Source organism: Taudactylus pleione, unplaced genomic scaffold, assembly GCF_031769625.1.
Source record: "Taudactylus pleione unplaced genomic scaffold, aTauple2 ptg000125l, whole genome shotgun sequence".
In the NCBI taxonomy this organism is placed as follows: Eukaryota; Metazoa; Chordata; class Amphibia; order Anura; family Myobatrachidae; genus Taudactylus; species Taudactylus pleione.
In genome coordinates this window covers 2,169,160-2,184,415 of record NW_028284527.1, presented here as the reverse complement: position 1 = coordinate 2,184,415, position 15,256 = coordinate 2,169,160, and the positions used below count along the sequence as shown (strand labels likewise).

Genomic DNA, 15,256 nt, shown 5'->3' with positions numbered 1-15,256 from the left:
ATATATCCACCTACTTTCTAATTTGTCTATTTGTGTTATTTTATTTCGTCCCCTCCAGTTGTAGTTCATCCTGTCGATCAGCCAAAATTTGAGGCCTTTGGGGTCGCAATTATGAATAGTCTTGAAATGTTCAGAGACACTATGATTATCAAAACCCCTTAGAATATTTCTCACATGTTCGTAAATACGGACTTTTAAAGTCCTTGTTGTGCGTCCTATGTATTGTAGTCCACATGGACATTCCAAAAGATATATTAAATTGTCGCTGTCACAAAGTTCCTCTGATTTTAAATTCCTTATTAGTCTGGTGGGATACTAACTTGCAAGTGGGTTTTGTGCTCTTGTAACCCAATCTAGTGCAATTGCCACATCTCCCACAGTGGTAAAAACCCTCTTTGATGTTATCACCTGCGAGAGTAACCTGTCTACTTCCTTTGTCTACCTTTAGATGATTTCGGACTAGTTTGCTCTTAATATCAGGGGCTTTACGAAAGACTACATCTGGTTTAGCTCGTAGGAAGGTTTTGAGGCTATTGTCCATGCCCAAAATGTGCCAATGTCTATTAAGTATCTGCTTAACTTTATGTGATACTCCGGTATACTGTGTCACAAAATAGACTTTATCTTGCTCATTTTTGTTTGACAGAACCTTGTTGGAAGGATCGATCAGTTCTTCTCTTGGTGTAGCTTCCAACTGTTTAAAAGCTCCTTCACTGCCTCCATGTTGTATTTTTTCTCCATGAATTTTTGTTTCAAATCTAAACCCTGTTCTCTATAGTCAGATATGTTGGTGCAGTTCCTTCGTAAGCGTGTGAACTGCCCCTTGGGAATCCCCTTTATCCAATTCGGATGGTGGTTACTGTGTGCAAAAATATAGCTATTGACATCCACTTGTTTATAATGTGTCTTAGTATGTAGTTTGGATTCTTTGACAAAAATCTCGAGGTCTAGGAATTCTATCTTAGTTCTACTGTAATTGGTAGTAAACTTAATGTTCCTATTGTTGTCATTGATGTAATCAAGGAACTGTGTTAGGGATAATTCATCCCCTCTCCAGATGCATAATACGTCGTCTATATACCTCTTCCATAGGACCAAGTTTGCCCCAAGTCCCGCATAGGACCAGATCTTGCTGTCCTCCCAATGGCTCATGAAGAGATTTGCATAACTTGGGGCAAACTTGGTCCCCATAGCTGTCCCTTTTCACTGCAAATGAAAATTCCCGTCGAACCACATGTAATTGTGGGTCAAAATAAACTCTATTCCGCGTAGTATGAAGTTACATTGTTCTGTATCCAGGTCTCCATCTTTACGTAAATAGTGACTAACACTATTAAGTCCCTGTTGATGGTCAATAATCGTGTAGAGTGAGGTGATGTCGCTAGTAACCACCCAGAGATCTTCACCCCACTCCACATTCTTTAACAATTGAAGTACCTCTGTAGTGTCTTTTAAATACGCCCTCTGACACTGTACATATTCTTGTAAAAAATTGTCGATGTATTGGGATAAGGGAGAAGTGATGGAGTCAATCCCTGAAGTAATTGGTCTATTGGGAGTGGTGGTGTTCTTATGGATTTTGGGAAGATAGTAAAAAACCGAATTACTGGATTGGGAGTTGCTAAAAAGTTATGCTCATGTTTATTAATGATGCCAATGGTCCTCCCTTCGTCTAATAAAGCTTTAAGTTCGAGTTGGAATCTATTAGTGGGGTCACTATTTAGTTTCTGATAGGTGTTGATATCATTAAAGATGTTGTATGACTTTTTCATAATCTAGCCTATTTAGGATGACAATTCCACCCCCCTTATCTGCAGGTTTGATCGCTATTCCCTTATCCTGCTCCAATTCTCTTAATGCCTCCCATTCTCCCTTGGAAATATTGGATCTTTGATGGACCGATTGTGGTGCTAATTTCTTGATATCCTCCAAGACTGCCTTTTCGAAGGTTTGAATGTAACAACCCTTCATATAACTTGGGTTGAATGTCGACTTGGGTCTTAAGTTAGTGTGCTTGAATTTATCTGTAATTGCATTAGTCTGTATACATTTGCCTTTGTCTAAGAAGTATTTTTTGTCCACATAAATCCTGTGGGGGGACGTACCACATTCAATGAGGACTCACCTACCGAGAGATCTGGGGAATTAAAGGCCAGCACAATAATTTCCTCATTAATGTGGAAACTAGAGACCACCTTAGGAAGGAAACCAGACCTAGAGTCTGGAGCACCGCCCTGTCCTGGTGAAATAACAGAAATGGGGAACGACAAGAGCGAGCCTCCAAATCAGACACACACTCTTCTGGCAGAAGCAATAGCCAGAAGAAAAATGGTCTTCGCAGTAAGCCATTTAAGGTCCACCGAGTCCAGGGGTTCAAATGGAGGGAGGCTGAATGTGAAAGACCCCTTGAAGGAAAGTGCAGATATCAGAAAGAGGAGCAATCCTTCGCTGGAACCACACTGAAAAGGGTAGAAACATGCACCTTCAGGTAAGCAAGGTGGAGACCAAGGTCCAAACCCATCCTAAGTCAAAACTCTGGATACCCTAAACACTTGGGGGGTCGTAACCTCTGGGACGACACCATTCAAAGTAGGTATGCCACACCCTGTGGTAAATCCTAGCAGAGGCAGGTTTCTGGGCCCTGAGCATGATGTTAACCACAAAGCCGGAAAACCCCTTGGACTTTAGGAGGGATGTCTCAAGAGCCACTCCGTCAAAGACAGGTGACCCAGGTCCGGGTAAAAGCAAGGGCAACTGGTCTGGATGTTGAGGCAACAGCAATGGATTGTTGATTGAGAGACTGTGAAGATCTGAGAACCAGTGACGACTGGGCCATGCTGGAGCCACCAGCAGGGCAGTGCCTCCTTGAACTTCCAAGAGAAATGGGAGAAAACGGGTACATTTGACTGACAGAGCGTCTACCAAGAGAGCCTTGGCGTCTCTTGCCCTGGACCCGTATAGAGGCAGTTTGATTTTGTCGAGAGGCCATGAGGTCCACGTCCGGAAGGCCCCACTTGTCGACTAGGAGCTGAAACACCTCTTGGTGAAGAGACCATTCCCTGGGTCCCTATACATCGTGACGGCGGAGGAAGTCTGCTTCCCAATTGAGAACTCCTGGAATAAACACTGCCGATATGGCTGGCAGATGGCTTCCGCCCACGTCAGGATGTGTGATACCGCTGACATAGCTGCCGGACTTAAGAGTTCCTCCTCGATGGTTTATGGAAGCCACTGCTTTCCGTGAAGTATGGGAGACTGCCGGAAGCTCGAATAGGTTGATCGGTAGAGCAGACTCTTCTGGTGTCCACCTCCCCTGAAAGGAGTGTGGACCAGTCACTGTGCCCCAACCCGAGACTGGTGTCAGTTGTTAGAAGGACCCAGTCCGGAATCCAAAAGGGGCACCCCTTGGTGAGGCAGACCGACTGCAGCCACCAAGTCAGAGCAAGACACACCTCTGGAGAGAGTATCATAGTTTGTGTTCTTATTCGATGTGGTAATCCATCCCACCAGGAGAGGATTCATTTCTGCAGAGGCCGGGAATGAAACTGGGCATATTCCACCATGTCGAATGTCGACACCATGAATCCCAGTAACTGCATGGCTGAGTATGGACTGTAGAGGCATCTAAGCACTCGCGTCTGCAAAGTAGAGATTTTGTCTGTTGTCAGAATAATACTCTGCTGTTGGAAATCCAACAGAGCTCCCAGATGGAGCATCCTTTGAGATGGGATCAGGGCGGACTTCTTCCAATTAATCAACCATTAGTGCATCTGTAGGACAGATATCATCAGCTGTAAGTGTAGGTGGTAGTGGTGAAGTACCTCTGTAGACCCTGCCACCAGCAAGAGGTCATCCAGGTACGGTAACAGGCGGACCCCTGGAGCCGCAGATGGGCTGCCATTACCATCATAACTTTTGTAAACACCCGAGGTACAGTAGCAAGGCCTAACGGCAGGGCCTGATACTGGAAGTGCTGTTGTGACACAGCAAATCTGAGAAAACGCTGGTGAGCCAAAGCAATCGGAATATGCAGGTATGCATCCTGAATATCCCCAGGTTCCATAGCTAGTATAATGGAACGTAGAGTACCAATCCTGAACCGAGGTACCGTGAGGAACTTGTTCAAGGACTTGAGATTGAGGATAGGTCGGTGGAGTCCGTTCGGTTTTTGAACAAGAAAAAGGCTGGAATAACCACCCGTTCCCCTCTGGGATAACGAGACTGGTACAAAGACCCAGTCTGGAGCATGGATTATACTGCCTTTTGAATGGCCAAAGCCTTGTCCTTGGACAGGAGGCCTGTGCAGAAGAACTGATGGGGAGGCAGTTTGCGGAAAGAGAGGGCGTACCTCCGAGAGACCACTTCTCTCACCCAGATATCTGTGGTAGTCTGACAGCAGCACTGGGCGAATTGAAGAAGTCGACCTCCTACCCTGGGATCGCCCACGGGGAGGCCCGCCCTGTTAGGCTGAGGGTTTGCACTCAGGTTTGGCAGCTGGACATCTCGCACTCCAGACTTGCTTCTTAGGCTTGGTAGTTTTGGTGGAGGACGGCCTAGGAAAGGACTGGGTTCTGGCCTTACCTTAGGCCAGATAGGTCCGAAAGGATGAAGTCCGAGACCCCGAGGGAGCAGATGGCAGGCAAGCAGACTTAGCTGCTGTCAGTGTATCCACACTTTTGACCAAAACCGGGCCAAACAGGACCCTACCATTATAAAGGTAAACACTCCAAGCACCTCTTGGAGTCCGCATCTGCCCAAAGTCCCAGGTGGCATGGGGGGGGTGAAACTCAGTGTCTTTCCAGGGAGTACCCCGCCCTGAGGGAAAAGACTGTGACATGGAGCTTACCTGAGTCTCCATAGTGTCCAGCCGCAGGGATCCTCTGGGGTCCCTGCTAGCCAAGACCCCAGAGAGTGACAGAGCGTTAACAGCCCCCCCCTGCGCGTTAGTGACCCGACTCCGACCGGCCACCCAACGAAACTGAGGTGCCTCTGGCCCGGAGGAGACCCAAGTGCATCCTGGGAAGAAAAACTTACTGCGTAAGGTGCCCGGATGACTCGGCATCACCTATACCCCAAGGTCACCCTGTGGACCCCATATGGACCCTGAAGTAGAAACACAAAAATAAATATTGGAAATAAAACCAAACGCCTGCACAGCATTTTTTTTTTTTTTTATGTATCCTTGCATTTATTCCATTTCTCATGCAAATGTGGGATTATTATATTGGTTCCAAACATGTTTTACTAATAGTGCACTTACCTATGAAAGCAATAACTTTTGGATTTATGATTCCACTTGGTAAAAGGTGAAAGTCATATTCAACAGAATCTACTACAACAGTGTGACCTGCATTGTTTCCTCCCTGCGTGGTGGTAAGAAAAATACAATTTGAAAAAAAAAGGGATTGATAAAAAAAATGCTTAAAGTTTGTCACAATATAAATGTTTATTCTTAGGTTCTGTAACTCTTTAATACACACATCTGCATAATATAGCATACTGTTAGATTATGAATGCACTTGGACAACAATATGGAAGTACCCCAATGCTAGTAAATAGTTCCTGAGATCAATCACTTTTACACTTCTAAGGCCCCCATACATCAGCAATTGATTGTGTATAAAAATCTTTCCCCTTTTCGATCGATTGCAGAATTGCAACAACCGAACGAAAAGAAAAGGGAAAGCTTTCTATACACAATCGATTGCAAATTGCGGCAATCAATTGCTGATGTATGGGGGTGGGGGGGGGGTCCTTTATTCTCAATGTGTGCTCTGCCTTGTCAGTGTCAGGAAAAGGCTGCACTGTTTAAACCTCCCATTCATAGATCTTTTTATAGAACCTCTTTAAAAATAGCCACTTTACGTTTGTATAGCTATACATCTTTCCTTGCATACATTGACACTTGCAAGTGCCTTCATCTGGCATTTAAATAGAACCACAATTAATGACTAAATGGAATATGCAGACAGGTGCACTCTGATCACCACCATTTTCTTATGTTTTAAGCAGAGGGTGACCAGTGGCTCATAAGGATTATTTATGTACATGAGTGATGTAACAATGTATGTCCATGTTGTAAGCCCCCATTCTTTGGTCCCCAAGTAAAAAAACTGAACAAAACCAAATTAGTTAACAATTGGACATGTTGGTAAAAGTGGTCACAAGAAGCCTGGTTTCAGCCTGTGTGCACTGTCCTCTACCAACCTCAATAAAGTGGTCAAGTGCTGCTTGAAGTAAGCCAGTGCTGACAGAGCAGGCTGGGAATTGTGGTGAGATAAGGCCGGGTACATAACGACAGCAAATCGTGCAGATGGTCGGGGCGAAGAAAAATTCTCGGGACCATCATAAATATGTCGCACACACTACACAATTTAATTAATGACGGAACACCGCCTCGTTCCCTCCTTCATTAAACTGCACAGCCCAGCATATGATATTGTCTCAGTGGCCGTGCTGCACGGCCAACCAAAAGATCTTTTTTGCCACCCACGGGAGAGTGAAATCGTTTAATGTGTACCCACAATTGCAATGCGGCAAATAGTCCCAATATAGCCCTAGTGAGTACCCATCCTAAGAGTTTGCAGAAATGCTGATTTCCAGCATTTTTGCCGCTGGATTTAAACAGCAAATGTTTTTAAAAGCTAAACCCAGGTTGGTTTCAACCTTTTAATAAAATAAAAATAAAAAAACCCACACACAAACACACGCAACACCACAATGCAGCTTTAATCTCTTGGCAAAATCTGCACCTATTGCACAAACCCCAATCCAAATTCTCATCCAGGTTGGCCATTTACATCTGTGGCTAAATTGGAAGGGATTCTGTTGATCTGGATCCAAAATAAGGCAGCACCCGCTGAGTGATCAATAACCCATAACATGAGCCTCCTAACTAAAATGTCCAGTCTGCCCATATGAACAAAGTAAGCAAAAAATTAGGTCCCTTTGTTAACTCTCTTTCTTCGAAGTCCATAGGGGGACCTTGGGGTTTAGGCGATGGATCTGGATTCCGGGCACCACGCAGTTCAAAGCTTTCAGCTGCCAGGATGCAGGTCCACTCTCTCTATATCCCGCCCCCGATCCACCTCAGTACGTAATAAGCCAAAAGCCGGAGAAGGATAAGAGAGAAGGAAGACCGGTACACTCAAGAATCACATTCTCACAAAGGAGGAGACGGAAAACACAGCCCATATGAAGCCAGGTGCGTCAGGGTGGGTGCCCTGTGGACCCTATGGACTTCGAAGAAAGAGTTAACAAAAAGTTCTTACCATAACTTATTTTCTTCTTCAGGGTCCATAGGCTCCACAAGGAGACCTTGGGGATATCCCAAAGCAGTCCTTTTAAGGGTGGGGACGCTCCTGCGCTGAGGGGAGAATCCAGCACCTAAAGGAAGCATCCTGAACGTGAAGGTATCAAAAGCATAGAACCTTAGAAAGGTCTGGACAGAAGACGACCACGTGGCCGCCTTACACAGCTGAACAGCCGAGGTGCCACGGCGAGCTGCCCATGAGGGACCCACAGATCGAGTGGAATGAGCAGTAACAGAACCTGGAACAGGAAGACCTTTCTGCGTGTAGGCCTCTAAGATAGTCATACGAAGCCATCTAGCCAATGTTAGTTTATTGGCTGGCCATCCTTTCTTATGAAATCCATAGAGTGCAAATAAGCCCATGTAAGAATCTGTGATATTTCGGTCATTGCTGCCCGACTTACAGTGCCTTCTTGATGGTTGATGTAAGCTACCGTGGTGGCGTTGTTGGACTGAACCTGCACGGGTCTTCCGTGAAGTGGGTGTTTGGCCATCTTGAGGGCCCTGTACACGGCCCAAAGGTCAAATATGTTTATTGGGAGTGTTGCTTCGACTGCTGTCCAATGACCTTGAAAAAAGAGGGCGGACCAGTCACTGCGCCCCAGCCCCGTAGACTGGCATCTATTGTTAGGAGTACCCAGTCCGGGATCCAAAAGGGGCGACCCTTGGTTAGATGAGAAGTCAGCAGCCACCAAGACAGAGACAGACGCACCTCCGGAGAGCACTATTGTCTGAGTTTTGATCCAGCGGGGCAATCCATTCCATCTGCAGAGGATCAGCCCCTGCAGAGGCCTGGAATGAAATTGAGCATATTCCACCATGTCGAAGGTGGACACCATAGATCCCAGAACCCGCATCGCCAAGTGAATTGACACTCGGTGACTGTGGAGGAACCTGCGTATTCGTAGTTGTAATGTGGAGATGTCAGAAAAATTCTCTGCTGTTGAGAATCCAGTAGGGTCCCCAGATGAATCATCCTCAGCGAGGGATTCAGGGAGGACTTTTTCCGGTACTTGTGTACTTTATGGACTCATTGCAGAGAGAACCCAAGTGTCCTACACTCATTATCGTCAATCATGGTAATGTCTAAATCCCCTTCACGGAGAGGAGCCCGACGTAATCAGCCAGTGTCCAGCGTCATTCCCTACAATCCAAGTGGGCATAGAGGGGGAATAGAACCTTCTAGCGAGCCACCGAGCCCGCGAGGGGACAACTTTCATCTTTAGGTGGGGACAACTTTTGGTACTTGGGTACTTTTGGTACTTGGGTAAGTAAACATTCATTGGGTTCTCTCTGCATTGAGTCCGTAAAGGACACAAGTCCCCTTTTTCAAATTGATTAACCACCCGTGTGTCTGTAGAAAGGCAATTGTCAGTTGCAGGTGGTGGCAAAGCACTTCTGGAGAGCCTCCCAACAGGAGGAAGCAAGTCCAAGTATGGTAGTATGCGGATACCCAGATTCCGCAGATGGGCCACCATGATAGCCATAACTTTGGTAAACACCCTTGGAGTTGTGGACAGGCCAAAGGGTAGCGCTGTGAACTGGAAGTGTTGCTGTAGTATAGCAAACCGGAGGTAACGCGTTATAGGGACACGTAGGTATGAGTCCTGGATATCCAGTGATACCGTAAAATCCCCAGGTTTCATAGCCAGTATGATGGAACGTAGGGTTTCCATCCTGAACCTGGGCACTCTGAGGAATTTGTTCAGGGATTTGAGGTTGAGGATAGGCCGATGAGACTCATTCGGCTTCTGCACCAGAAAGAGTAGAACAACAACCTGTCCTTCGCTGGGATAGTGGGACTGGCACAATTACCCCTGCCTGTAGCAAGGGCTGTAAGGCTTTCTGAATTTGTAAGGCCTTGCTCTTGTCTGAAGAATGGCCGATGCAGAAAAACTGGTGAGGCGGTCTTTGAAGGAATGAGAGGGCGTACCCGTGAGAGACCACTTCTCACCCAAGCGTCCGTGGTGGTTTGACACCAGCACTGGGCGAACTGAAGAAGTCGGCCTCCTACTCTGGGATCCCCCAGAGGGAGGTCCGCCCCGTCAGGCTGAGGGTTTATCCTCTGGTTTGGGAGCAGGGTGTCTTGTGCTCCAGGCCGGTTTCTTAGGCTTGGCGGCCTTTTTGGCAGCTGACTGTCTAGGAATGGACTGTCCTTTGGATTTTCCTTGGGGACGAAAGGAAGAGGTTCTAGACTTTGAAAGGGCAGATTCTAAAGGCAGAAACGCAGATTTCGATGCTGCCAATGTGTCAGTTTTGTCTAGGTCTGGACCATTGCATGATAAGGCTTCCAGGCCTTTCTTAGAATCAGCATCAGCCCTCCAAGAGCAGGGCCACAGGGAACGGCGAGCAGACATGGCCGTGGCCGAGATTCTAGAGGTCAGCAGACTGGCATCCAGAGCAGCCTCACCAATATATGCAGCCACATCCCTAATGTGGCCAACCAATGACACCTGATTCTCATGAGCTTCCGAGGGGAAGGAGTCCTCAAGTGCATCAGTCCAACACTCTATAGCTTTAGCTAGCCATGGACGGACAAGGCAACCGCTAACAATTCCAGGCAAGTTTCCACCTTCCTATCCGTAGGATCCTTTAAGGAAGAAATGCAAGGCATAAGGCAGTGTATAACTTATTAGTAAACATGTAAAATGAGAATCCACCGCCGGGGGTGATTCCCATTTTTTACAATGAGCCTCAGGAAAAGGGTAACATGAGGCCAAACGCTTTTGAGGCCGATACCTCTTACCAGGTGATTGCCAGGCAGGAGCCATGTGATCCACTAGCTGATCTGATAAGAGGGAATACTGCCGAAGTCACCTTGACCCGTTTAAACTGAGTGTGTTTCGACTGAGGGGCTGGCTCGTCATCCTCCATTACCAATATGGATCTGACAGCACGCACCAAGGCAGGAATACTAATAATGAACCTAGGGGGTCATTCAGACCCACTCGCAAGCGGCAGTACGCTCACAAGTGGGTCGCTGTTCCCCACTGCGCATGACAGAGGGAGCTCCGTCGTGTGCATGCGCAAGACCCGGACTGCGACAGCCAAGCTGTCGCTCCGGGTCTCGCACCAAAGGGGGCGTGCTGTCGATTGTGACTGACAGCACGCCCCCTTTGGTGGGCGTGCCTGCCAGACGGAGGCGTTCCCATGGAAACGCCTACCGTCTGAAGCCGGCCCCACTGACAGAGAGCCAAAATCACTCCAGGTCTTGTGGCAGGGAGACCCTACCGCAGGGTCTCCGTCGCAAGTCCGATGGTCGCGATGTGGTCAAGACCATCGCGACCATCTTTTTGGACGCTCGTATATGCTGTGGGTGGTCACCCACAGCTATAAGAGCGTCCAGGAAGACGCTCCAATTTAATGGAGGAGGGCCCTGATTCAGAGCGAGCAGAGCGCTCGCTCTGTCAGAGCGTCCGGCTCTGAATCAGGCCCCTAGTCTCCACCTCTTGCAGAGGTGAGTCAGTGTCAGAGGCATCAACAATCTCTCCGTCGTCTGACGACATCTCAGACTTGAGTAGACTAATATGACACCACAGGACGTTTAGCTGGCTTCAGGGGTTTCTCACCCTACAATATAGACTGAAGGGCAGTAGAGGAAGTCACCAGGCTCTGCACTGAAGTAGAAAAAAGCATCTACCCATGGTGGATGCATAGCCTGTGGTAATCCCTGTAAGGGAATGACAGACTGCTGAGGTACAGGACTAGGCTGCATAATCTGAGACCGACCCTGAAAGGGCATAATGGTCTGCTGAGGTAACCCCATCTGGGGAATAACATCAGGGACCGCCAGGGGTCCCGCAATGGAGGCCAGGACCTGAGAAAAGGCAGCCTAAGGGGGTTCCTGTACCGTTGTTGGGGGGGTATGAAGTGCCTGGAGGATTAGAACACTTCGCATATAATCCCTCCAGAACCAAATCCTCCTCACTTAAACCTGCAGCACATAACCTGCAAGATAGCAGAATGGGTGAAGTGTGTTCGTTACCCTTGTCAGACATGTCTAACAATATGGCACTGGGTATGGTGCAATCATGAGTATATAGAATACTAGTCTGAGAGCACAACCCTGGTCCTGACTGATGCCTGGGTAAGCTGCAGGAACCTTTGCCTAAATATGGCACAGTGCAGCACACAATTATGTGACAGACCTCACAAATATTAACTTTTTATATATGCGAGGTATAGGAACCACCCTAACTACACCTATATTAGGGCAGATGAGAAGAAAAGTATAGATATATACTGACAGTTAAAAAAAAAACAAAAAAAAAAACGACAGACAGGCAGCACTAGCATAAGTTACATACAATGCATAATACAGACTACAAATTCACACTACAATCAACTACACAGGCTCAGTATCAGGTAGGATATAGTGCTACATATACTAACCCAAGGGAAAGGTATGTAGGGGGGACCGGACCTCGCCCTGTCCTGAGAGCTGCAACTGCACCACTTGAAGAAAATGGCTGCCATAGACCTCAGAGGGGGCGTGGCCGGAGGAGGAGAGCAGCTCAGAGAAAAGGCACCCTGAGTGAGGGGAGGAGCAGCTTGAAATGGGGAAGATGTCTCCCCGTGCTGATTTTTAACCTCCGGGACGGTGGTTCCGACACCTATTGTCCCTGGTGGTCTAGTGGATCGCGGTGGCTAGAGCCTGCGTCCACACTCAGCCACCTCCAGTCTGTCCCTTGAGACCAGAGGTATCGACAGCCATAGGCCCGTATTCAATTTGGAGCGAAAAGCAGTTTTTGCGTGTTTTTGGCAAAACTTTCGCGGGTGACGTAATTTTCGCCCGTTTTGGTTTTACCCCGTATACAGTTTGAAGAACTTTCCGCCTAGGCAGAAAGTCAATGCAATGTACCAGGCGAAAAAGTTTTGCCTATGAATAGCAGGAGGAAAAAAGTGCAGAATTGGGGTTTTGGGGTGCAACGTTGCGGGAACCCCCCTGCAGCCTTCAGACAGTCCCCCAAAGGTAAACTGTCAAAAAAAAAAAAAAACACCATTTAAGGACCCCCAAAAAATTACTTTGAAAAAGGGGAGAAAAAAATTGGGGTACAAAGTAAAAAACTAGCGAACTTGACTCTGGGGGGTCCCCAAGTATGCCCCAAGTTTTTTTTTTTATTGCAGGTGCTTGCAGCAGATGGGTTTTTCACGATTTTTACAACTACACTTTAGCAACTTTTAAATATGCACACCCCCATTTTCAAGTACCCCAAAATTTGCTGGGAATAGTTATTTTCATTAAAAAAAAATAAAAAAAAAAATACTCCTGAATATTATTCTGCACCACGTATTGAAAAACGCTATTTAGGATGCAGTCTGGGTCCTCCACGGGGGCCTTGACTAGCGCTAACCCCTAGAATACCTGCCGGGATCCCCAGCTCAGTACTGGCGTTGCGGCACCGGAGAGGTGACAGAGCAGCAGCGCAGACGTCCCACGGACAGTCTGCTGCTGCTCGCTCTATGATTGTAAAAGTAGAACAAAACAATCATAAACGTAAAGCTTATGGGCTGTCTAACCAGCCCCCTGCGTAATGGTGACCGACTCCGGCCGGGCAACAACGAAACTGAGGTGCCTCGGGGGCGGGGTATAGGGAGGGTGGACCTAGTGCATCCTGGGAGCTGAAAGCTTTTAACTGCGTGGTGCCCGGATTCCAGATCCATTACCTACATCCCAAGGTCTCCCTGTGGAGCCTATGGACCCCGAAGAAGAAAAAAATTTAATTTCATGAGGGCAACCTTCTGAAGTGACACTGCATCAAACAGAAAGGAAGCTGATATGGGGTGAAGTATCAAACCTTCAAGAGTGATAAAGTGGAGAAATCCTGTAATTTTTCAAACACAGGATCTAACATGACAGTTAAAAGCGGTCATTATCTCTCTCCACTTTATCTCTGGTACATTATCCCTCTCCACTTTATCACTCTTCAATGTATGATACATATCCCCCATGGAATTACAGAGACACAACGGATAGCCATTTTGAGATTGCAGTTAAACTGTTGAATATAAAAGGTTTATACCAAAGAAAAACATTTTAAAATGCTACTTTCAGAGCTTAGGCAGGTGTGGTACATATTGTCAACATTCAGAATGTCGACATATCACGTGTCCACACAGGGTTTTTCAGATCATTTTAGCCCTAACCTTTAGACTGTAGACATTCTGGCTGTCAGCATTGTGAATGTAGTGTTGATTCTAGCACCCTACACCTGTAACAACCCGTGCAGTTCCTCTTTCCTGCCTGGGGTGTCACTCTCTGCTCTGGTGCTTCTTGCACACTCAGCTACTGCAAAAAAACTGCTGAGATACAGACCAGAGTGTTCTAGAAGCACCAGAGCAGAGAGCTACACCCCAGACAGGAAAGAGGAACTGCACAGGCTGTGACAAGTGCAGGGTTCTTGAATTAACATGTTGACATACCATTCAGGCAGCATGTCAGCTGTATAGGGAAAATATTGTCTGGTTAAGTTTACTGTATGTGCATGTTTAGAGCAGAAGCTTCTCTGTAAATTGTCTGTGCATGTATACAGCAGCTTCCCTCTATACTGTCTGTATGTGCATGTATACAGCAGCAGCAGCTTCCCTCTATACTGTCTGTATGTGCATGTATACAGCAGCAGCAGCTTCCCTCTATACTGTCTGTATGTGCATGTATACAGCAGCAGCAGCTTCTCTATATACTGTCTGTATGTGCATGTATACAGCAGCAGCAGCTTCCCTCTATACTGTCTGTATGTGCATGTATACAGCAGCAGCAGCTTCCCTCTATACTGTCTGTATGTGCATGTATACAGCAGCAGCAGCTTCTCTATATACTGTCTGTATGTGCATGTATACAGCAGCAGCTTCCCTCTATACTGTCTGTATGTGCATGTATACAGCAGCAGCAGCTTCCCTCTATACGGAGGAGGGTAAAAGCCGGAAACATAATAAATGCATTGAAAAAATAAGAGTTATGGTATAACATACCTTTGTTAACTCTTTTTCTTCGAGGTCCATGGGGTCCACAGCCATTACATTGGGTTATGAATCCCGGTCACCAAACAGTTACGGTAATACAAACGAGCTCTCTGCTCCCAGGATGCACCGGGTTTCCTCCTCATATACCCCACCTCCTGCCTCAGGCAGCCAGTTCGTTACCAAGCTCAAGCAGGCAGAGACAAAGGGTAAGAAAGAAAAGACCCATACTTACGAGTCCAGACTTTCAAGAGAAGAAACTACGGAAAACCTCCCCCAGAACTACAGTTACATCTGGGTGGGTGTCCTGTGGAACCCATGGACCTCGAAGAAAAAGTTAACAAAAAGGTATGTTATACCATAACTCTTATTTTCTTCTTCGGGGTCCATAGCCATTACGTTGGGGATATCCCAAAGCACTAACGGGCGGGGACGCTCCTGACTCACGGAGGAGAATCCTACGCCCGAAGGAGGCATCCTGAGAGGCAAAAGTGTCAAAGGCATAACATTTTACAAAGGTATGGATAGAAGACCATGTGGCTGCTTTACATAATTGCTCAGCAATTATGATGGACCTACCGCCCTAGTAGAATGTGACGTCACTGAATCCGGCACACGCCTACCAGCCTGTGTATAAGCCAATGAAATTGCCATGCGAATCCACCTAGCCAGAATCTGTTTATTGGATGGCCAGCCACGCTTATGACAACCATAAAGCACAAAAAGTGAATCGGACTTCCTCCATTTGCTCGTGCGTTTAACATAAATTCTCAACGCATGGACCACATCCAGGGAAGCCTCACCTTGTGAGAGACTTGTGCCCTAAAATGCTGGAACTACTATTTCTTAATTAATATGAAATTTAGACACCACTTTCGGAAGGTAACCCTCCCTAGTACGTAGTACTGCTCTATCTTGATGAAATATCAAGAACGGCTCCCGAAAGGAAAGCGCAGCTAAATCAGACACTCTACATGCTGATCC

General features: G+C 46.9%; 1 protein-coding gene across 1 annotated transcript in view; it reads right to left on the bottom strand.

The window, feature by feature from the left end:
- Positions 1-15,256, bottom strand: part of LOC148523896 (adenylosuccinate synthetase isozyme 2) — a 177,522-nt gene that overhangs the window by 151,426 nt on the left and 10,840 nt on the right. The window contains exon 2 of the mRNA XM_088472490.1: positions 5,261-5,363. Within this exon, the coding sequence (XP_088328616.1) occupies positions 5,261-5,363 (103 nt within the window). The remainder of the gene's footprint in view (positions 1-5,260; positions 5,364-15,256) is intronic.